The 23,417-nt window shown below is 41.1% G+C and overlaps 1 protein-coding gene across 14 annotated transcripts; it reads right to left on the reverse strand.

Moving 5' to 3' along the window:
• Window positions 1–345: 345 nt before the first annotated feature.
• Window positions 346–22,775, reverse strand: LOC143039095 (uncharacterized). Of its 14 annotated transcripts, XM_076208989.1 has the most exons (8): window positions 22,351–22,538; window positions 18,937–19,051; window positions 6,075–6,165; window positions 4,935–5,149; window positions 3,970–4,073; window positions 3,434–3,583; window positions 1,959–2,066; window positions 346–1,754 (listed from the first exon to the last, which is right to left on the reverse strand). In XM_076208989.1, exons 6-8 carry the CDS (start codon window positions 3,509–3,511, stop codon window positions 1,512–1,514), a joined length of 429 nt encoding a protein of 142 aa, XP_076065104.1. In that variant the 5' UTR covers window positions 3,512–3,583; window positions 3,970–4,073; window positions 4,935–5,149; window positions 6,075–6,165; window positions 18,937–19,051; window positions 22,351–22,538; the 3' UTR covers window positions 346–1,511. The 14 variants fall into 14 exon arrangements, 13 of the variants coding, with proteins under 13 accessions (XP_076065104.1, XP_076065096.1, XP_076065075.1 ...); XM_076208981.1 differs by lacking the exons at window positions 4,935–5,149; window positions 22,351–22,538 and adding an exon at window positions 22,605–22,775; XM_076208960.1 differs by lacking the exon at window positions 4,935–5,149.
• Between the last annotated feature and the right edge of the window lie 642 nt (window positions 22,776–23,417).

The following is a 23,417-nucleotide window of genomic DNA, read 5'->3' on the forward strand; positions in this document are numbered from 1 at the left end:
GGAACTATACAGGCACTCCTCCAGTCCTCCGGCACTCTACCCTCTCTCCATCAAACATTAAATAACCTCACCAGCCAGTCCACCATCAATGTACCTCCTTTTTTTAGACATTCTGCATGGTATCCATCCAGACCAGATGCCTTACCTGCTTTCATCATCTTAACAACTGCCTTCACTTCATCCTTATTTCTTCTCCATTTTCCTCACTCATCATGGTCATTTTCTTAGCATTTCCCACTGCAGCTATGTGTGTGTTTATATATATATATATATATATATATATATATATATATATATATATATATATATATATATATATATATATATATATATATAGCCTACACAAACACAGACTGATGTCAGCAAAATTAGAGACATGTTACTATCTCCAGGAAAAAGAACCAGATATATTGTGTTTTGCTGAATCCAGATTCAATGGAAATATTGCTCCTCAGGTAAGAAAGAAAACAATATGTGCACACACATATACGTATATATATATATATACATACATACATATACCAAAGGCTTTTTACCCCTTACAAGGGAGGTAGCCAAAAAGAAAAAGGCATAAAAACCATTCCCACCCACTCCATCCCTGAATACACTCCACTCCCTCTTATCTTGGCACCTCCTGCATGACGGGTCATCCCTGCATCTTGTCCACTGCCCTGGGTCAGAGGCAGTGTCGCAAGACACAGCACATCCACAGCAAGGCCGTTTCATTAAATCCCCTCATGCAGAAAAGGAGAAGACGGGGAAAAATCACTTTGGGCTGCGTCAAATTTTTCTCACACACACTACTTCACCCTCCATCCCGCCACCCATTCCACCTCATGCATCACAACATCATCCATATACAACCATTCTCCATTCACCCCTGTCCTCTGTCCTCTCCCATCCTTCCTCAACAGACATTCCCCTCTTCCCCAAAGCCCCTTTCACCCCATCTGCCTTCCATACCTCTTTTACTGTCTTTCTTCACTCATTCTTTCCATGTGTCCAAACCATCCCAATACTCTTTCATCCACCCTATCTGAAAGAGTATAGGGATGGTTTGGACAACACCTATATATATTTATATATATATACTGTATATATATATATATATACATACATACATACATATACCAAGGCTTTTTCCCCCTTACAAGGGAGGTAGCCAAAAAGGGAAAGGCATAAAAACACTCCCACCCATTTCATCCCTACATACACTCCACAATCCTCCCACCCTCCCTCTCATCTGAGCACCTCCTGGATGACGGGTCATCCCTGCACCCTGCCCACTGCCCTGGGTCAGAAGCAGTGTCGCAAGACACAGCACATCCACAGCAAGGCCGCTTCATTCAATCGGCGACCCCCCCTTCTCCGTCCCCCCTTGCATATAAGGAGAGGACGGACCATTAAAATAAAATTTTGAATCCAATACATAGTTCAATAAGACTGATTACTGTGTAGGCAGAGTTGTATCATGTTTTTTTTAATTTATCTTTCTAAAAATCTTAGTAAATCTAAAACTGGGACTTGGGTAAGAAGAGTGTGGCTATGATGAGGAGAGCAGTGAGGGCAGTCATGATCCAGACTTCAAAGATGTCCATCCTGAAGTAGAGGGTGGTGTACACCATTATGAGGATGATCAGCGAGGTCGTGTAGATGTTGAGGAAGGCATAACCCAGCAAGCGAGCTAGGGGCACATCCACCACCACGTTGCTGAAGTTCTCCACGTCCATCGTGTAGATCTTGGGAAGACCCACCTGCAGAAGGGAAGAGGATTGTAAACGGCAGGAAACTCTGAGGCTCAGGGTATGGTATGTTGGGGAAGAATGTGGCACATGACATTATGGAGACTGGAAAGAATATAAGCCCCATGGTATTGTAGAATGCATATGACTTCAAAAACAGTGAATAGGTGAAAGTAAATCTGCCCTACTCCCTCCTTTGCCCTCTCTTCAGCTCACTTTATACTCCGCCAGAATGACATTGCTGAAATATTTGACAGCGGAAGCGTTGGAGAAGACCAGATACTCTGACATCTTTGACACCATGTTGATCAGCATCTGGCATTTCTGAAAAGAAAACAAAAATAAAAGAAAATAGAGAGAATGTGTTATGATGCAATTTAACTCTATAGAAACAAGGTTCCAACCTTCATAGAATCAGATCGTCTGGCCCAAGACAAAACTTTTTTTATGCGGATCAAACTTGGTCTCAAGATAGTTTTATAACTATTTAATGACACAGAGTTTCATGTAAGCTGGATAAAAGGGTTTAGGAAGACTTCAGGTTCAGAAGAGGTCAAGACTATATAGGGGAGCATGTAGTTAAAGAAAGGAATGAGCTTCTGATTAGTTTGGGTCAGAGGGACTCTCGTGGCATATACTCACACACATATGAGCTCTAAGCTCTCTACTGGGAGGGAAATAACTGTCGATCACAAGTTCAACATGTGATCCAAGACCATGGTGAATCACACACACACAGAGACAAATCTGCTGCAACAATCCAAGTTAATAGGGCAAAGACGGCAACTTTGGCAGTACTGTACCTACATGCCTCCTGGCACATACTCCTCACCTCAATACCTTCTTCTTTCACACAGTTATCAAGGCTTTGGCCCAATTCATCCTCTTTGTTTTTATTTACGAATGACCTATTTGACAGTACATCTTGTCCTGTACCATATCATCCAAATGACACATCACCCTTGCTACTTCCTATTCTTATCTCAAGTCTCAGAATAGATAACTATATAATAAGGGGAAATCTCCATTGGCCCAACTTACATCACAATCATAAAAAGAAAAAGAAAATAAAAAAATCCCTGTTGCTTTCAAAATCTTTTGTACTGCGCACGACAGATTTCTCTATATTTAATATATCTTCCATGAAGCTATTACATTCATCTCAGGGACATTCCTTTGGTAGTGAAGGAGGATTTCATTGTTGGAGCCAAGACTGCAAACACAAGAGCGTGCAGCTTGTCCAGAAGGAAGGCAACTATAAGCCCCAAGGTCAAATTCCTTGGTGGCACTGGGTACATTATCCGCCTCAATCAGAGCTTATTATCTTATTTGCGCTAGTGTGCCTTGCAACTCAGTTAACATTTTATATATATATATATATATATATATATATATATATATATATATATATATATATATATATCTATATATATATATATATATATATATATACATATATATATATACAATTTGTTCCCCTTTGCGACTCTACACCACTTGTTCACGCGACATTTTACTAAATGAAAGTAAATTCTCACCATCATATTTATGATTGAACATTGACTTCATTTCCTGTGACTACTTTTACAGTTATTTTATTTACTGTTACTTCTTTCCCAGACACATATAAACATATCTGAATTTTTTATTCTCATGAACACAAACAATTTGACATTTTATTCATGACTCACAAGAGGGCCTTGATCACATGCTCGATTTATGATTGGCAGTTGAGAGTTCAGAGCTTGTATATCCTGATCTACACACATTGGTACTGTCTTGGTTTGCTAAATCATCAGTCCTGATTTTGGATCCCAGCACTGCAATTTGGTATCTGCTCCCTTTGGGAAAGGATTTAGGGTGTGTGTATGTAAGGTCATGATATGACCTATAGATATATATGAGTTGAGAGTTCAGAGCTATATGATCCAATACAATGGTAAATCTCTCACACACAAATACATACACACACACGCACATACTCTCTTTCTCTTATACATATGATCCCCTTTCTCAAGGTGAACAGTAACGACTTGCAGTATTAAAGTTTATTTACACCGGGAGCGTGGCAAGAACTAATCACTACAACACCAAAATATAATCATATACATTTTGTGCAAACATGCACTGAAAACCACAAACTCCTATCTCCCCATCTTACACACCCCCCCCTTCCACCCACACTCTCACTCCACTGGACTCTTTATTTGAAAATCCTCATGCCTACCTACACGTCGAACGGGTAAAGTGTGAGATTGAAGTCACACATGAACTGGGCATTGGTCACGTGGGGGATCCGGAATGGGTTCTGGAGCCCTGGACACACCTCCACTGGAAAGGAAGAAAGAGACAATCTACCTCTGGAGCCACAAGGAAAGGCACTGTATGTGGACTCTGCAAAATGTATGAGGAGGAGGCAGAGGCAGATCCAGGATCACAATTTGGGGGGCTAACCTGAAATTTGTAAATACAGATGAAGCTTTTAGGTGGGTAAGGTTAATCTGAATTTTGTGAATATAGATAATGTTTTTGGGGAGAGGCTAACCTGAATTTTGTCAATATAGATGAAGTTTTTAAGGGAGGGTTAGGATTAACCTGAATTTTGTAAATATAGATAATGCTTTTGGGGAGGGGCTAATCTGAATTTTATGAATATATGAGGTATGTTCAATAAGTAATGAGAAAATATCAGGCGAGACATTAAATATGATTTGATCAAAATAATACTTCATGGTGAAGTACATATACATATACAGTATTCTATAAAATGACTAACTGGCAACTTTCTATATTTATAGGTCTGAGTGCAGCGGTGAACGTGGTGGAACCAGTCTGATTCGGTTTGCCGATCTGTGAACACTTGTCAAGATGCAGGGAAACATGGAGCAATGTTACGCCATCAAATTTTGTGTTAAACTTAACAAAACCAAACAAGAAGCTTATGGAATGTTAAAGGAGGCCTATGGGGGATAAACAAAGGAGCCAAGCAAGATTCTATCAGTGGTTTAACAGATTTTCTGAAGGAAATGAACAGGTTGAGGATGAACCCAGATCTGGAGCACCGAAAAGTGCACGCAAGGAGGAAAATATTGAGGAAGTGCAAAGGTTAGTGATGCACAACCATTGAATATCTGTGAGAATGATATCTGAAGCTGTTGGTATTAGTATTGGCACAGTAGAGATAGTTCTGACCGAAGGTCTGAAGCTCCACAAAGTCTGTGCCAAGTTTGTGCCAAAGATCCTCTCCGATGACCAGAGGCAGTTTCGTATGGAATGTTGCATTGACATTCTCGAAATGATAAAGGCTGATTCAGTCTCCTCCTGGGTGACTGGTCATCCCTGCATCTTGTCCATTGCCCTGGGTCAGAAGCAATGCAGCAAAACACAGCACATCCACAGCAAAACTGCTTTATTAATAATTTTAAAAAATTAATGCACTTTTACACATGAAATGCTCCTCTGACTACCTGTGGGAAAAGACCTTTTGATATCTATATATATATATATATATATATCTATATATATATATATATATATATATATATATATATATATATATATATACATATATACACTAATATCTCACATCATTCAGTCAAAGGAATGCATGACAAGTTTTTCAGGTACATAAGTGAAACTACAAGGCCTTCACTTGGCAACACTGCAACACCATAATGAAGCTTGTACTAACAAAGTCACTAAATTACTGACCCCTACATGTATTTTTTAGCAACTTGGTAATTGCAGCAGCAAACCAGTGAAGCACTAATCAAATTCAAATGACTTAAACATGGCTACCATGTTATGTTGTTCAATTCCATTTGTCTTTGAGGCAGCAAGTATTCTTAACATCATGTACTAGTGCTATGGCAAGGTTATATTGCACATATTACTTATGCTTCAAATTATCCCTTAATCCACCTTTGTGAACAATTTCTTCTTCAATCATACATGTATACACACCAGGCCTTTTCCCCTTCATAAGGGGGTGGTCAAGTCAAAGCATACATCAACCCCACACCCATCCAAAACTTCATTAGTTAAAGGAAGTATTTTACAACAGCCTATTTCTGGCATAACACCACCCAAGAGGGAAAAAAATAGTAATAAAGACACTGGAAATCACAAGATATTTAATTTCTTAAGCATTTGCCCAATAAGGTTTGAAACAGGAATTGAATACAGGCACATTTTATTTTTGATAATTTGAACTGAACCCTTTCTTTTACCAATCCCTCATTATGGCTGCAAGTATTGAACAATGATATGACAGATACACTACAGATCACTGCAACCTTAACTGTAATTGAAATGTTGATATGAAGTTCTTACCTTCATTGCCATATGACCCAGCCACAGATCTTGAAATATATCCGGGCACGATGGCAATCATGACAGTAGACACCAGTCCCACCCCTGGACCCTGAGTACAATAGATAATAAAATGAAACAGCTGATATTAACCAATAATATAGGCATTAACTGAATGGCATAAGAACATAGCAGTGTAGGGAGTCATTTAATACTTTCTCATACATATACCAAAGGCTTTTTTCCCCCTTACATGGGAAGTAGCCAAAAGACAAAGGCTACCTCTCCTGCCCATTTCATCTCCTACATACTCCACTCCCCTCTACCCTCTTATCTTGGCAACTCCTGGATGATGGGTCATTCCTGCATCCTGTCCACTGCCCTGAGTCAGAAGCAGTGTCGCAACACATAGTACATCCACAGCAAGGCTGCTTCATTAATTCGGTGACCTCCTCCTCCCCTCATGCAGAAAAGGAGAAGATGGGGAGAAATCCCTTTGAGATGTGTCAATTTATTTCTCAGCTCCCATCCCCCATCCACTCCCCCTCATGCATCACAGCATCATCCATACACAACCCTTCTACATTCACCCCTATTTTCTGTCCTCTCCCATCCTTCCTCAACAGACATCCCCTTCTTTCCCGATGCCCCTTTTACCCCATCCATCCATCTCATCCTAGGTCGACCCCTCATGTTCACTCCTTCTACCTCTGCCTTCCACACCTCTTTTACTAATCTTTTTTCACTCATTCTTTCCATGTGTCCAAACCATCCCTATACTCTTTCATCAACCCTACCTCCCAACTCCCTTTCCACCCCTGTTCTTCTCCTCACCTCCTCATTTCTCACTCTAGCCTAGCAACCCCTATTATACTTTTCCGGCATTTCTTCTCAAACATATTCAAACTCCTTCTCTTTTCCTCTCTTATGTTCCATGTTTCTGCCCCATACAGTGCTGTCGGCACAATCACTTGTTCATACAATCTCCTCTAAGCATACATTCCCAGATGTCTATTTCTCATTACACTTTTTAATCCACCAAGGCATTTACTCACTTCTGTCAATCTACATTCTATCTCCACCCCTACTCCTCCCTTTCCTGCCACATTCGCACCCAAGTATCAAAAACTATCCACTTCCTCCAGTCTCTCTCCCTTAATATTCACTTCCAGTCTGCTGCCACTTTCTCCCCTTGTACATCTCATCACCTTACTTTTGCTCACATTTATCTTCAACTTCCTTCTTTCACATACCTTCCCAAACTCTGTCACTAACTTCCTCAATCCCTCCTCTGATCCTGCCACAAACGCAGAGTCGTCAGCAAACAACAATTGGCTTATCTCCCACTTTTCTCCATTTTCTTTAACCATTTCCAATCCCTGACCCACTACTCTTGCATTCACCTCTCACACCACCCCATCCATGTATAAATTGAAGAGCCAGGGTGACATAACACATCCCTGATGAAGTCCCACCTTTACCTCAAACCACTCACTCTCTCCATTTCTAATTGTAACACAAGCTCTACTCCTGCTGTAAAAACTCTTGATTGCTCTTAACAGTTTTCCTCCTATCCCATATATCTGCAAAACTTCCCACAATGCCTTCCTGTCTACCCTGTCATAAGCCTTTTCCAGATTCATAAAAGCCCAAAATACATCCTTACCTTTTCCTATAGCTTTCTCACATATCTGTCTTACCACAAAAATCTGATCTACACAACCCCTACCTGTCCTAAACCCACACTGTTCCTCACCAATTACTCCCTCTGTTCTTCTCCTAATCCTCTCAATTAAGACCCTCCCATAAGCCTTCCCATTAACACTTAACAAGCTGATCCCTCTGAAACTACTACACTCATATTAGTCTCCCTTTCCCTTGTAAAGTGGAACTATACAGGCACTCCTCCAGTCCTCCGGTATTCTACCCTCTCTTAAACAAACATTAAATAACCTCACTAGCCAGTCCACCATCATGGTACCTCCTTTTTTCAGACATTCTATATGGCATCCAACACAGGTACCTTACCTGCTCTCATCATTTTAACCGCTGCCTTCACTTCATCTTTCCTTATTTCTCTGGAGCTCCATCTTCCTCACTCATCATGGTCATTTTCTTAGCACTTCCCACTGCAACTATCTTTCTCTCCTTATCCTCCTTCACATTTAGCAGCTCCCTAAAATCCTCTACCCACCTTCCTCTTACTGCCTTCTCTTGTATTATCATCTCTCCATCTGCACCTTTTTCCTTTTCTCTATTTGATTTGCCTCCTTTTCCTCTCTTAATTTCTTTCCAAAATATTTGTTTATTACTTTCAATATTTTCTGTCATACTCGTAACCCATTTCACATCTGCTCTCCTCTTTGCCTCCTTTACCTTAAGCTTTACTTCTTTTCTTTTTACTTTGTACCTTTCAAATGATTCCCTCATCATAATTTGTAACCAATCTATGAAAGCCTGCTTCTTCTCTTCTACACATTTCTTTGCTTCATCCCACCACTCACTACCCTTCCTTCTATTTCCTCCTGTTTTTTACAAAGGATTACAAAGGCAGAGCATGCTGACAGAAGGCCTTTTGGTCCATATCTAGGTCGGATAAAAAAAAAAAATCATAATAATAAGATAATAAATAAAAACTATAATAATGTAAATAACAAATAAAATACATAAATAAATGCATAGGTATAGTTAAATAATAAACAAACAGGTAAATAGTAAATAATGATAAATTGACATATAACTGATAATAAATGAAAATCAAACAGACAAATGATAACAAAACAAAAACAATATAAAATAGATTATAATCATTACAGCATCTTGCTTAGGTGTTTATCTAAATGATTCTTAAAGCTTCGAACTGAACTACATTGCACTACCTTTGCAGGAAGTTTATTCCATTCATTAACTACACGGTTGGCAAATTGAATCTATTTCCGGACAGTTTAAGACCATTGTTTCTTGTCTGATTCTCATTCAATGTGAAAATTTTGTCACTTTTGATGTTGACAATTCCCTTTAGAATTTTAAAGACCTGTATCAAGTCACCTCTGATTCTACACTTTTTTAGGGAAAACAGATTCATATGTTTTAGTCGATTTTCGTATGATTTATTTTTGATATTTGGAATCAGTTTTGTGGCTCGCCGTTGTACTTTTTCCAGTTTGTCAATGTCTTTAATGAGATTCGGTGGCCATATGGAAACAGCATATTCTAAATGTGGACAAACTAATGATTTATATAGCTTGTTAATGAGTGATGGACTTTTGAAATCAAAAGATTGTGCAATCAGTCCTAGAATCTTATTTGCTTTCTCAGACCATCTTTGCACACCTTATGACTCCCTCCTTGAACCATCTCCATTCCTCCTCCACTCCTAGTTCTACACTATCCTTCACTCCCTCCCACTCCTCTCTCAGCTTCTTCTTATACTCCTTCTCCTTTTCTTTCTCATTTAAGCAGTTCACTCTAAGTACCTCCCTACCTTCTGCCCTTTTCCTCTTTCTCCACCTATTCTCCATTCTCAACTTACCTTCCACCAAAAAATGATCTGATATTCCCCCACTCTCTCCCCTTAGAACATGTACATCCTTAACTCTTCCTACTATACTCCTGGTTACCATTATATAGTCCATTAACACTCTATCTACCACCCTTCCATCCACCACCCTCTCCCATGTGTACTTATGCTTGACTTTCTTCCTAAACACTGTATTTGCTATCATCAACTCTCTTTCGAGACACATCTCCACCATCAACTCTCCACTATGATTTTTTCCTGGAACTCCATACTTCCTAATCACTCCATCTACTGATTCATTTCCTACCCTAGCATTATGGTCTCCCAATACAACTACATTGATCTCCCTAATCCCTCTATGCACTCATTTAAATCCATCCAAAAAGCCTCCCTTTCCTCTACGCTCTTCTCACTACCAGGCCCATATGCATTTACAAAAATCCACATTTCCCTTCCCAGCTTCACCTTTATCCACATTAACATTGAAGAAACCTCCTTCCACTCCTGTGCCGTTACGAGAGGTAACGGGGCTTTTTTATACGTCCGTGTATCCCCATGTTTACATATCTTTTTGTCGTAAGGCTCGTTTCCCCTCGGAAGAGGTTTTCAAGTTTGTTTTTCGTAATGCTTTAATTTAAGTATGCTGCGAGCAGAAGCTTCGTCTGCTTAAGAATACTATCGTTGTAAGTTGTCTGCAAGCTGTGCTGCAAGATAGCATCTCATTATTTGTACAATGTTCACTTTAAGAATTAGACTTAAGAAGGTGTGTAAGAACCGGTTGCGGTGGTGTGATGTCACGTCACGCCTCCAGCCAGTGTGGTTTGAAACGCCTTCAGTTGTATACCCGCTCCCTTCGCGGCCTACTCGTTTTTTCATCTACTACTTCTACTCTTCCTCCCAATTACTGTCTGCTGCCATGGTTTCAATGGCAGCATCTGTTGTGTGAAGATGAGAAAGTCGTGTTTTCTATTGCCAATAAACGTTAGCGACGAGCACTCCGTGGATCCTTAACCCCGCGTTGTTTACGTTACGTAATCCAGAAAAGAGGGCACTCGTTACGCTAACCCCCTATGCGTAGCAGAGTAATCTGTGAAGCCATAATGAAAAAACGATGGCCATTGGCGCTCTCTGCCAAGAAAATCGCTTTCGTGAAGAGGTGAATGAAAAGAGCCGCTGCGAAGGAGTTAAAAGTTAGCCATGCAGTATGCCAAGTCCATCTTGAGGATATGGCCAGACCACGCCCTGCACGCCGTTGCCACATCTAGATTCTCCTCGTCGTCACCACATGAACTTGATGTGCCGCCTTCCTGGCATAAGTTGCGTGTGTATGCTTAGTGTAGTGGCGCAAGTTAAGTGTAATGGCGCAAGTTAAGTGTAGTGGCGCCAAAGTGTAGTGATCTTGTGTCGTCTTAGTAATCGTATCGGCGCGCGAGTGTGATGTGGCAACAATGTATGGTTGCGGTTTCTAATGTTTGTTTACATAACAAACCCATCGTATTTATGTAAGCATGGGTTTTCCTTTGAAGGCAAGCTACCTTGCCTAAACTCCTGTCATATGTTAATATAAGCATGCGACTAATGTGCATTTTTAGATTGAACCAAATGTAGGGTTTAATCTGTTGTTGTCTACCTCAAATAGTCGTATAGTTAGGAGTGTGGTAACGTACTCCGTGGTTTTCGATTAAGTTCGAGTTTTCCTTGTCTTCTTTATCATATTACTGTCTTGTCTCTTACTGTTTCTCTCGCTTGGCAATATGTCTTCCAACCACAGTATAGATGAAGGACCCGTCTCCGGTAGGGTCAGAGTCCTCACGGCTGAAGGGCAAGAGGCTTTTCAGAGAGCGTCTGATCAGCATGAAGAGAGGGTAAGGGCGAGTAGAGAACGAGTACAAGCCTTATTGGAAGAACCGAATCATAGTCCTTGGTTGTATAAGGCCCATGCTGTGTACCAGGATACTGTAAAAAGGTATCTGGAATTCTTAATGCGTGAACGTACTTCAGAAAGTCTGGCTCGTGCTGAATCAGTGAAGCACGAAGACAGGGATTTTCAGGCATCTTTTCGTCAGGTAATCAGTAACTATGCTTCCTCTTCCTCAGTTGAAGTCACGGAAGAGGAACACCACACTGAACCGTTTTTACAAGATGACCCGAAGTCCAATCAAGTTCCTTTATCCCTCGTCGACCACTCTGAGTTTTGTATGCCCCCTTCCATGAAGGGCAGTTCAAGAAGGTCGGTTAGGTCAGGTCGTTCCAGTAGCACCAGTGTTAGTGTTGCAAGGAAGCAACGAGCCAAGGTGGAGACCGCTCGTATCAGAGTCAAGTTTGCCGAACGGGAGGGTCAGCTTATGCAAGAGAAGGCTGAATTGCAGACCAAGTTCAAAGTTATGACACAGCAAAAGGAGTTGGAAGAAGCCGAAGCCGAACTTAGGCATTTAGGAGCCGACGATGATTGGGAAACATGCAGTGACTGGGACCAATTAAAAGGTACAGTCGCTACCCGCACCCAACTATATGTGGAGCAACAGGGTGGTATAGTTGAAGTTTCCGCTAGTCAGAAGGATCCGGTAGGCTTGAATCCTGAAAGCCCTGTTTTCAAGCCCTGTTCTGATTTCAGAGTTAACTCACAGCCTGCTAACAATGTTCCATTCAGTTTTGAACCTCGTATCGAAAAGGTAAAGGTGAGGTCTGTGCAACCTGCGCAGCAACCTGTTGCTAACCATGTTTCTTATGCGTCACCACCTGTAGTAAAACCTCCTCGGAGTGCATCTCCTAGATTGGGGACAACCTCCAATTCTGCCGATTTGAGCAAGTTCTTCTTGCGGAAGGATTTACTTCTTAGCAGGCTGTCTACGTTTGATGATACTGCGGAAGATTATGCTGTTTGGAAAGAGAGTTTCAAGGAAGTCGTGCAAGAGTTAGGCACCTCATGTAAGGAGGAAATAGACCTGTTAGTTAAGTACCTAGGTCCTGAGTCTAAAGAATGGGCCCGTACAACTAGAAACTCAAATGCCAAGAATCCAATCCTGGCGTGCAGTAGAATTTGGGAGCGCTTGGATGACAGGTTTGCTGCCCCTTCGATCATTGAGACTTCAATTAAAAAGAAGCTCGCCAACTTCTCTAGGATTTCACCTAGAGACACCTTAAGGTTATACGACCTGTGTGACATTCTGTACCAGATAGAAGCCTTGAAGGCTAACCCTGTATACAGTACACTGTTTGCATATTATGACGCCTCGTCAGGCATCAATCCCATTGTCGCAAAACTTCCACCCTGTATACAGAGAGCGTGGACTGGCAGAGCCATGAACTACAAGACTGCTCACGGTGTGCCGTACCCACCTTTCTCCTTCTTCATTGAGTTTGTGAAGGAGATGGCAAGGGTCGAGAATGATCCATGTTTCTCTTATCAAAGCCTTGGAGCCGATGGTTTTGTGAAACCAGAGAAGCCACCTCCCTCTAAGTTTCCTCAAGTACGTGTGAAGAAGACTGACACCATGTTGTCCAGTGGCAGTAAGACGACCACGGGCGCTGACAGGTCTGTTGGCGCCGCTAGTCCTACCGAGCAAAGAAAGGCAGAAAAGGGAGATTTTTGCGTCTACCATGATTCCTACTTACACCATTTGGATTTCTGCAGGGCTTTTCGCACCATGTCAGTGAGCGAGAGGAAGGTTTTCTTAAACGATAAAGGAGTGTGCAACAGATGTTGCAAAGGTAACCATCCTCCTTCCAGCTGCAAAGAGAGAACTTTCTGCAAACTCTGTAAGGCCCATACTCATGTGACTGCCTTACATCACGATGAACCCAGGTCGAAGAGGAGTTCGACTCAAGCGGTTACACAGCATGGAAGGGAGGTTGCTCAAGATAAAACACCTCGCTCCCCTGTAGTCAATCAAGTGCCGCTTCCAAATGTTCTTACCCCCGTAGTAAAGACTCAGGGAGGGGAGGATGCTGCGGTCAATTCCAAATGTACCTTGATATGCAGTAACCCCACTTCCACGAGTAAGTCCTGCGCCAAGACCTTCTTGGTAAAGGTCTATCCTGAAAGTAAGCCAGAGCTCGGAGTGTGGTGTTATGCCATCCTAGACGATCAGTGCAATTGCTCTTTAGCAAGGTCTGAGTTTTTCGATTTGTTTGACAAGCTGAGCAAACGGGTTTCATATCGTCTAGCTACCTGTGCAGGTGTAACGGGCGCTTCTGGGCGCACCACCAAAAATTACACCATCGTGTCTTGGCATAACTCACAAGAGGTACATATCCCTCAGTTAGTGGAATGCGACAATGTAAGAGAAGAGATACCCACCCCCGCCGAATGTATTCCACCTCTGGTCTGAAGCTGAGATTCTACTCATCATTGGTCGAGATGTGTTTTTGACCAGAGAATTGGACCTGTCAATGCCCCTCTAGCTCAACAGACCAGTCTGGGTTGGGCAATCATTGGGGAAGTGTGTCTCCATGGCACTTGTAGGCCTCCTGTCATTAGCAGTTTCAAAACATCCTTTGTACATGATAGACGTCCCTCTATAGTCGCACCATGTGGTAACCAGATTCATGTTTCTGAACTAAAGGATGATTTATTCAAGGTAACCAAAGATGATGACAAGGCCGCCCTGTCGATTGAAGACAGGAAGTTCTTGGATGTTATGAACTCAGAGTTCCGCAAGGATCAAAGTGGTCATTGGGTCGCGCCACTGCCTTTCCGTCCCAATGTTGTAGCCACCAGTAATAATAGAGACTTTGTGTGGCACCGCACACTGTCTCTCCATCGTAGCCTCAGCACAAAGCCTGAAAAACGTCAGCATATGATGGCCTTCATGCAAAAGATGTTAGATCGTGGGCATGCTGAGGTTGCACCACCATTGAAGTCTGATCAGAAGTGCTGGTATCTTCCATTGTTCGGGGTGTACCACCCTAAGAAACCTGACAAGATCAGGGTTGTGTTCGACTCTTCTGCCAAATCCAGAGAGTTCTCCCTAAATGATATGCTGATGTCAGGTCCTGATATGACAAACAGTATTCTCGGGATTCTTCTACGTTTCCGTCAGGAAGCTGTAGCAGTGGCAGCTGATGTAGAACAGATGTTCTACAATTTCAAAGTGAAGACTGAGCAAAGAGATTACCTCAGATTCTTCTGGTACAAGAATAATGACCCTGATGAAAGGTTGATTGAGTATAGGATGACTGTTCACGTTTTTGGGAACACGCCATCTCCCGCCATTGCCACCTATGGCTTGCGTAAGTCTGTAGAAGATGCCTCTCCTGAAGTTCGCTATTTCATAGAGAACAATTTCTACGTGGATGATGGGTTAGCATCTCTGCCAGATGCGGAGACTGCTTACAAGTTAATCCAAGACTCTAAGTCAGCACTCCAAGAAGGAGGACGCCTGCGCTTGCACAAGATCACTTCCAACAGTAAGGAAGTGCTGGAAAAGTTTGCCACCAGTGAGCTGGCCGATAACCTTCAGGAGCTGAACCTAACTTCTGACTCTATGCCTATGCAGTCTAGCCTGGGCCTCTTATGGGACATCCAAAGAGACGTTTTCGTCTATAAGTTCATGGATTCAGACAAGCCTTCGACAAAAAGAGGGATACTGTCTGTTGTAAATAGTCTGTTTGACCCCATGGGATTCTTAGCTCCAGTAATAATAGTGGGAAAACTACTCCTAAGAGAGATAACCAATCTAAAGTGTGGTTGGGATGAACCCATACCAGCTAAGATCCATACCAAATGGTCCAGATGGCTAACGTCCTTAAGGGACCTCAAGGACATAAGCATCAATCGTCAGTTTGCTAGTATTTCTTTGTCTCAAGCTCACAGGATAGAGCTTCATACCTTTTCAGATGCTTCCAGAGTAGCAGTAGGAGCTGTATCATATCTTAAGGTTTTCAGTGATACCAAAAGCTACCAGGTGTGTTTTGTGAGGGGACAAGCTAAAGTAGCTCCCAACCATGGTCATACTATTCCCAGGTTAGAGTTGTGTGCTGCAGTGATGGCAGTTAATCTCAGCAATTCCATCTCGGATTGCTTGGACAAACCCTTAGACGCAAGACATTTCTATTCTGACAGCATGATTGTCTTGGGCTATATTCATAATGAAAGGCGTAGATTTCATGTCTACGTGAGTAACAGAGTAGACCACATTAGGTCGTCCACCGAACCTAACCAATGGCATTATGTACCTACAGATTGTAATCCAGCAGACCTGGCTACCCGTGGTCTTGAAATAACCGACCTAAATCAGAGTGATTGGTTGTCAGGTCCCTCAAGCTTATTTGAGGATGTTGTATCCACCAGTGGAAGTTTTCCTCTTGTAAGCCCTGAGACAGATAAAGAAGGTATCAGACTACACAATTGAGTCTGAACCCCTTGTTAGTGCAAACAAAAGCAATGTAGAGCCTGCAATTGCGTCATTAGCTCAGAGGTTCTCTAATTTCTCCTGTTGGAGGAGACTTGTAAGAGCGGTAGCTCTCCTTAAGCATATAGCCCGTTCTTTCAAACAAGGTAACAAGTGTTGTTCAGGTTGGCATATGTGCAACAAACATAAGTCACCCGATCAACTAGAAGATGCAGCTGATTTCATTGTTCAGACATACCAAAAGGATTATTTCTCGTCTGCCATGACTAAATTGCAAGGTGAAGTTTGTTTACCTCCTTCCAGTCCCATTGCATCTCTGTCTCCTTATTTAGACCAGAAGGGCCTACTTCGTGTAGGAGGCAGGTTGAGTGAAGGCGGTGATGTACTGGGTATGCTTGCAAGGCCTATTATTATTCCAAAGGAATCCCATTTAGGCTTGTTGTTGATCCGTCACTACCATGAGACAGTGCACCACCAAGGGAGAGTGATTACAGAAGGAGCCGTCCGTACAGGTGGTTTCTGGATTTTGGGAGGGAAACGTACCATTTCTAAGGTCATTTCCAAATGCGTCACCTGTAGAAGGGTAAGAGGTAAGGTGTGTGTTCAGAAGATGGGAGACTTACCCGTCGATAGACTTACTCCCAATCCGCCATTTTCCTATGTAGGAGTTGACCTTTTTGGCCCCTGGCATATAAAAACTCGGCGCACTAGAAGTTCCTTCCTCGAAAGTAAAAGATGGGGCGTTCTGTTCACCTGTCTTGTTTCCAGAGCTATCCACATAGAGACTGTAGAAGAATTGAGTACTTCTTCCTTCATTAATGCCTTAAAGAGATTCATCTGTATTCGTGGCCCAGTTAAGATGATGCGTTCTGACAGAGGCACGAACTTTGTAGGTGCTGTCAAAGCACTGAACTTGCTTGCCATTACCGATGAAGGTGGTGATGTCAATAGTTTCTTGTCAAGTCAAGGTTGCACTTGGTTGTTTAACCCTCCTCATGCTTCTCACATGGGTGGAGCATGGGAGCGTATGGTGGGGATAGTCCGCAACATCATGAATGTGATACTGACTAACCATCACCCCAAGGCATTAACACATGAGGTGTTAGTAACCTTCTTTGCAGAAGTATGTAAGATCGTGAATTCCAGACCTTTAGTTCCTGTTTCCTCGGACCCTAGTAGTCCTTTCATTTTGTCTCCGTCCATCCTTCTCACTCAGAAAACTGATATTCCTGTAACTCTTCCTGAAGAGATAGATATTAAGGCAGTATACAAATCTCAATGGAAGCATGTCCATCACCTTGCTGAGGAATTCTGGAAGAGATGGAAGAAAGAGTATCTTTCCTCTTTGCAACCCAGAAGAAAGTGGGTCAATTCCTCTCCAAATGTAAAGGTGGATGATGTAGTGTTGGTAAAAAATCAAGAGTGTCCCCAAGGACAGTGGCCCTTGGGTATTGTAAACAAAGTATTCCCTGGCAAGGATGATTTAGTCAGGAAGGTCCAAGTAAGAGTTGTGGTAAACAACAAAGCCCATGAATATGTAAGACCCATTTCTGAGCTTGTGTTGCTAGGTCAATAGATTTGGTAATTTTCCCCCTAGAAAATTAGGAAGGGAGTGTGCCGTTACGAGAGGTAACGGGGCTTTTTTATACGTCCGTGTATCCCCATGTTTACATATCTTTTTGTCGTAAGGCTCGTTTCCCCTCGGAAGAGGTTTTCAAGTTTGTTTTTCGTAATGTTTAATTTAAGTATGCTGCGAGCAGAAGCTTCGTCTGCTTAAGAATACTATCGTTGTAAGTTGTCTGCAAGCTGTGCTGCAAGATAGCATCTCATTATTTGTACAATGTTCACTTTAAGAATTAGACTTAAGAAGGTGTGTGAGAACCGGTTGCGGTGGTGTGATGTCACGTCACGCCTCCAGCCAGTGTGGTTTGAAACGCCTTCAGTTGTATACCCGCTCCCTTCGCGGCCTACTTGTTTTTCATCTACTACTTCTACTCTTCCTCCCAATTACTGTCTGCTGCCATGGTTTCAATGGCAGCATCTGTTGTGTGAAGATGAGAAAGTCGTGTTTTCTATTGCCAATAAACGTTAGCGACGAGCACTCCGTGGATCCTTAACCCCGCGTTGTTTACGTTACGTAATCCAGAAAAGAGGGCACTCGTTACGCTAACCCCCTATGCGTAGCAGAGTAATCTGTGATGCCATAACTCCACTAGATGCTTACCTATCTCTTCACTTACTAGTATAGCCACCCCTTCTTTCCCTCGTCCTCTCTTCACTCCTGAGAACCTCCCAACTACACTCTCAAACTCACACTCGCCCCTCCCTTTCAACTTAGTTTCACTCAATGCCAACATATCCATCTTTCTTCTCACAAACATACTGCCTATCTCTTCCCTTTTACTCTCATCTGTACCACATCCATACACATTAAAAGACCTGAACCTTCGGGTACTGGTTGGAAAATTCCTATACCCTCTTATGCCTTTAATTTTTTTTTTTTTTTTTTTTTTTTTTTTTTTTTTAGGAATGTCCCCTTTGGGGCTACAGGTAGCAGGATTCCTTGTCCTATCTCTGTCCCATTTTTTTGTCGCCTCATACGACTTGGTGGCAGCATTCTTTTCCCCCACCACAGGGTAGGCAAAAAAAGTTAATGAATATTCAGAGAAATGGTACAGGACAGTAACAAGGGGTTGGGGGACAGCCTTGCTGTGGATGTGCTGTGTCTTGTGACAATACTTTTGACCCAGGGCAGTGGACAAGATGTAGGGATGACCCATCATCCAGCAAGTGCCAAAATAAGAGGGAGGGAAGAGGGTAGTGGAGTATGTAGGGGATGGAATGGGTGGGAGTGGTTTCTATGCTTTTGTCTTTTGGCTATCTCCCATGTAAGGGGGGAAAAAAGCCTTTGGTATATATGTATGTATGTATATATATTTAATTCCAACATGTACTCAAAAAGGTATGCCACATTTCAACAAACAAAAATAATTCTAAATGAGATATTTACAGAGGAGAGCAGCCAGTGAGAGAACTGCCATCTTCAGCAGGGTCTCCTGGTTCTGCTTCTGCAATGACATACACAACCATCCTCGTTTTCGATAACTTAACACTGGGGCTGACATCTGTAAAGTACAAAGATTACACAAGTGAAAATTAAATTTATATTCATACACATTCTTTTATAGACACAACCATGAACTCAGTCAATCCAGGCAGCAGTGAGAGAACTATAGGAAGGCAAGAGATTGTTGCCAGTTGCCATGGGGTCAGAGGCATTTGCCATAATAAAAATTATGTGGAACTTGTATCTTGGGGGTAGTTGTAGTATTGAGTTTGGTGGTCTTTCTTAAAAGGATTGATTAGTAATCTCGATGTGAATATGTTTATGCGTAGATGTTTTGTGTGGTTTGGTGGTAGGTTGTGGTAGATGTTTGAGTAATATGCTGCTGGTGTAGTTTTTGTTGCATTCTGTCAGCAGTGCTTGTGAGGTGTTGTGTGAAGAATGTGTGTTGCTTAGGGTTTTGGCATAGAATTGTGTTCCCAACATTTTCATACAATGTCCTATTAGAAGGATTTTGTTTTCTATGTAGTGTTCTTTCGGCCCAGGTTCAACCATCTTCCCTCCATTGGTTCACATGGTAAAAAATGACAACTGGTAACTGCTTCTCCTTTACATAATTTGTGACATAGAAATAGACCCACATTAATAGACTTGACCTTTGACTTAAAAGATCCCTATTTCAGAGGCAATGGACAAAATCTAATGACTTACATTGAAGTTCCTTTTCCACCCAACTATACAATCAAGGCATATCAAGAACCTATCCTCACAATCCTTGCTAAGCCTGATATTAAGTCACAATAAATATGCTGAATCTATTATATTCACTAGATCAATCTTCCCCTCCTTTTGTCTGTTAAATCAAAGGACAGGTGTAAATAATGAACTGCCAAAATTTTCTTCCTAGAGCAATCTATGATGGTGCCCTTAGAAAATTGTTAACTACAATAAAGCCACAGGCTTCTAGTCAATGAAACTCAAAGGAACAATTATAATAGTTTCCCAATACTAATACATGATTTTCTGTTCTGTTCCAGTAACATACAAATGCATTTTTCACTTTTTTTTTTTTTTTTTCCATTTCAATTATGCACTTTTTCTTTGGAATGGTTACATTAGGTTAGGAGCTATTGGACAATGCAAGTTTTGTATTAAATATCAGTGCTTATATGATTATGGAATTTTACCGTTGTTAAGAAAAAAAAATGTAGAACTGCATCCTTTTCAGGGTACACCTGAGTTAGTTGTGGTTAGGTTAGCTCAGGGCAAAGGTTTAGCTTTCAATAATGTACATCAGTTCTTAATCCACAGACGAGGTCAGCAGTAAACATATGGACAGCATAATGTTTTACTTCTCGGGGTCTCTTCATTTGACAAGTACAAGAAACAAACTCCTTATGTTTCCATTAACTTAATAAATCAAATGTCAGTTTTAATGACAAATTCAGCTCCATTGCCTAATTTGTGTTCTTCCATATCTAGGGACCTTCTAGAAGTAATAATGCCATGAGTGTTCATGCTGTTAAAACTACAAGCCATTATAAAATATTTAATTTTCAACCCATGTTCTTAAGCCTAAAACACATGTCAAAAGTGGTTTTTAGGCTTCAACATGCATCTGCTATGAATATATCAAACTACCAAACTATGAGAGAAATTCACTAGTGACAGCGACATTAATCGGATAATTTTGATGACAATCACATACAGGATTTGAACCCACTGCTTTCTGTCACTGTAAGCTTACCTTTACAGAGCCTTTACCCACTCCACCACAAAGACTATAAAAGCCTTGGGAATCAGATCGATTCCAGGTTTCCAGGCTTTTACAGTCTCTATGGTGGAGTGGGTAAAGGCTTTGTGAAGGTAATCTTATGGTGACCGAAAGCAGTGGGTTCAAGTCCTGTATGCGACTGTCATAAAAATTATTGGTCAGTTCATAGTTTCACCCAACCAATGATTTTGTGATGTGGCTTATGAGTTTCTGGTGAGATATTTTGTGTATCAAATGATGGTGTACATCATTTCCGTCGCAAATGCGTACTTTTCAAGTAATTAATTATTGAAGTTATGCACTTATGCCTACATCTCCCCAACGATCTGGGGGGACCTGTGGGAAATCGGGGTTTTTGGGTGGGGAGCACTAATAAATCGAGTAATGCGCGTTGCAAAACAGGTATAAAATGAACAAGAACACATTTAAAATATAAAAAAAAACCATAAATTTCACCTTTGAGGTCCAGAGTGTGGTCGGCTAACGCGAGCGGTAGCCATGTTTGTTCACCAACGATTTGAAATATTTCTTGCTATATCCACTACATTTAGTGAAGGCCACTGAACCCGTGCAAGAGTTGCTAACCTTAAACTAACCTGTCCTAACATAACCTAACATAACCTAACCTAACGTAACTTAACCTAAGCAAACCTAACCTAACTGAACCTAATCTAACCTAACCGAACGTAACCTAACATAACCTAACCTAACCAAACCTAACATAACCTGACCTAACCAAACCTAACGTAACATAACTTAATCTAAGCTAACCTAACCTAATGAAACGTAACCTAAGCAAACCTAACCTAAACAAACATAACCTAACCTAACCAAACATAACGTAACCTAACCTAACGTAACCTAACATAACCTAAGCAAACTTAACCTATCCTAACCTAACAGTTAGGTTACGTTAGTTTACGGTTAGCAATTACTGCGCAGGTGGAGTGGCCTTCGCTAAATGTAGCGGATATAACGAGAAATATTTAGAATCGTTGGTATACAAACATGGCTACCGCTCGTGTTAGCCGACCACACTCTGGCCCTCAAATGTGAAATTTATGTTTTTTATGTCTTTTTTTATGTGTTCTTGTTCATTTTATACCTGATTTGCAGCGCCCATTACTCAATTTATTAGTGCTCCCCACCCAAAAACCCCGATTTCCCACAGGTCCCCCCAGATCGTTGGGGAGGAGATTTAGGCAAAAGTGCATGATTTCAATAATTGCTTGAAAAGTACGCATTTGCGACGAAAATGATGTACACCATCATTCAAGACACAACATTAAACATATCTCACCAGAAACACATAAGCCACATCACAAAATCGTTGGTTGACTACTGTGTTCTGACAGAGTCTGCCTGAATGTAAACAAACGTCAGTGACACATTGTACAACGATTTGCTGTCGTGTAATATTTTCTATCTGTATTTTACAGGAATCTTAGTTTAAGTACACTACTATTATTTTGTTTAGGAACAGTTGTCCAATTTTGTACTGTTAAGCAAAATAAATAAATAAATAAACTTCTTTTGGGAATATGCCCGAATCCTCACATAAACAAAGAACGCATGTAACCCCTTACCCGGCAAGGACAAGTAAACTCGTCTTGACCCAATTTTTCTTTTTCAGTGCAACGAGTAAACTCGTCCAAACACAATTTTTAAAAAACAGACATAGACGAGTATAATCGTTGAATTAAGGCCATTCTCAGCTGAACGAGTATACTCGGTGAAAAATAAGTCTGGTAGCTGTGTCTCCCGCCTTGGGGTACATTAGTTAGTGATAAGTTATCAGTCAAAGGAAGTAGACTCGTTGCTTTTGCGTACATACACTCACTTTTTTTATGAATTATGCCCAGATGTCGAGCTCAGAAGATGAGAATAAGAAGCTTCAGTTAGAAGCTTGGATACATCAGATGAGAGTGCAAATTCATCTGATGCCTATTCTTTCTCAAGTGAAGAGTAGGAGGATTTATGACATTGGTGTCGACATGACGTGTCGGAACAAAACATGCTCTCTCCACTACCATGCTTCCCATTCACTGGAAATCCTGGATTATCAATTGTAGAATAAGATATAAAAAAAGAGTAAAATAAGTGTATAACTTCCCTTTTCATTCTAAAGTTGGGGAAAAGACAATAAAAAAAAGGAAGACGATTTATCTCGTTTTTGCCGGAAATGATATTTTCAAAATAAATTTTCAAGTAGAATATTGGTAATAGATCAAAATAAACTTTATTTCCATAACTAGTACGAAAAAAACATAAAAAGCAATAAAAATGTCTTAAAATTAAACGTTTCCTCAAAAAAGTTGTCGGGTATGGGGCCAAGCGTAAGTAATAAATGAATTGTAGGACTCCTCTAATTGGCTTTCATTAATAAATTGACAATGACTAGGCATAACCCTACTTATGTCCTGACAAGGTTCTGATCAGCACAATGATGCATATATTTTGTACACAATCATCAAATAAAATATCTACTTCATCATGTAAGGAAAATATGTTTGCACTATATTTAGCTAAATGTATTTACTTAATTGTAAAATACAGGATTAGAACTACATTCTCTACTTCCACTTATCAAGAACTTATAAACTAGGCGATAGAATTACAGCTTAATTTTATTCCCTTTGTATGACATCGACAG

This window comes from Oratosquilla oratoria, chromosome 2 (assembly GCF_046742065.1).
Source record: "Oratosquilla oratoria isolate Oo_2021 chromosome 2, ASM4674206v1, whole genome shotgun sequence".
Lineage (NCBI taxonomy): Eukaryota > Metazoa > Arthropoda > Malacostraca > Stomatopoda > Squillidae > Oratosquilla > Oratosquilla oratoria.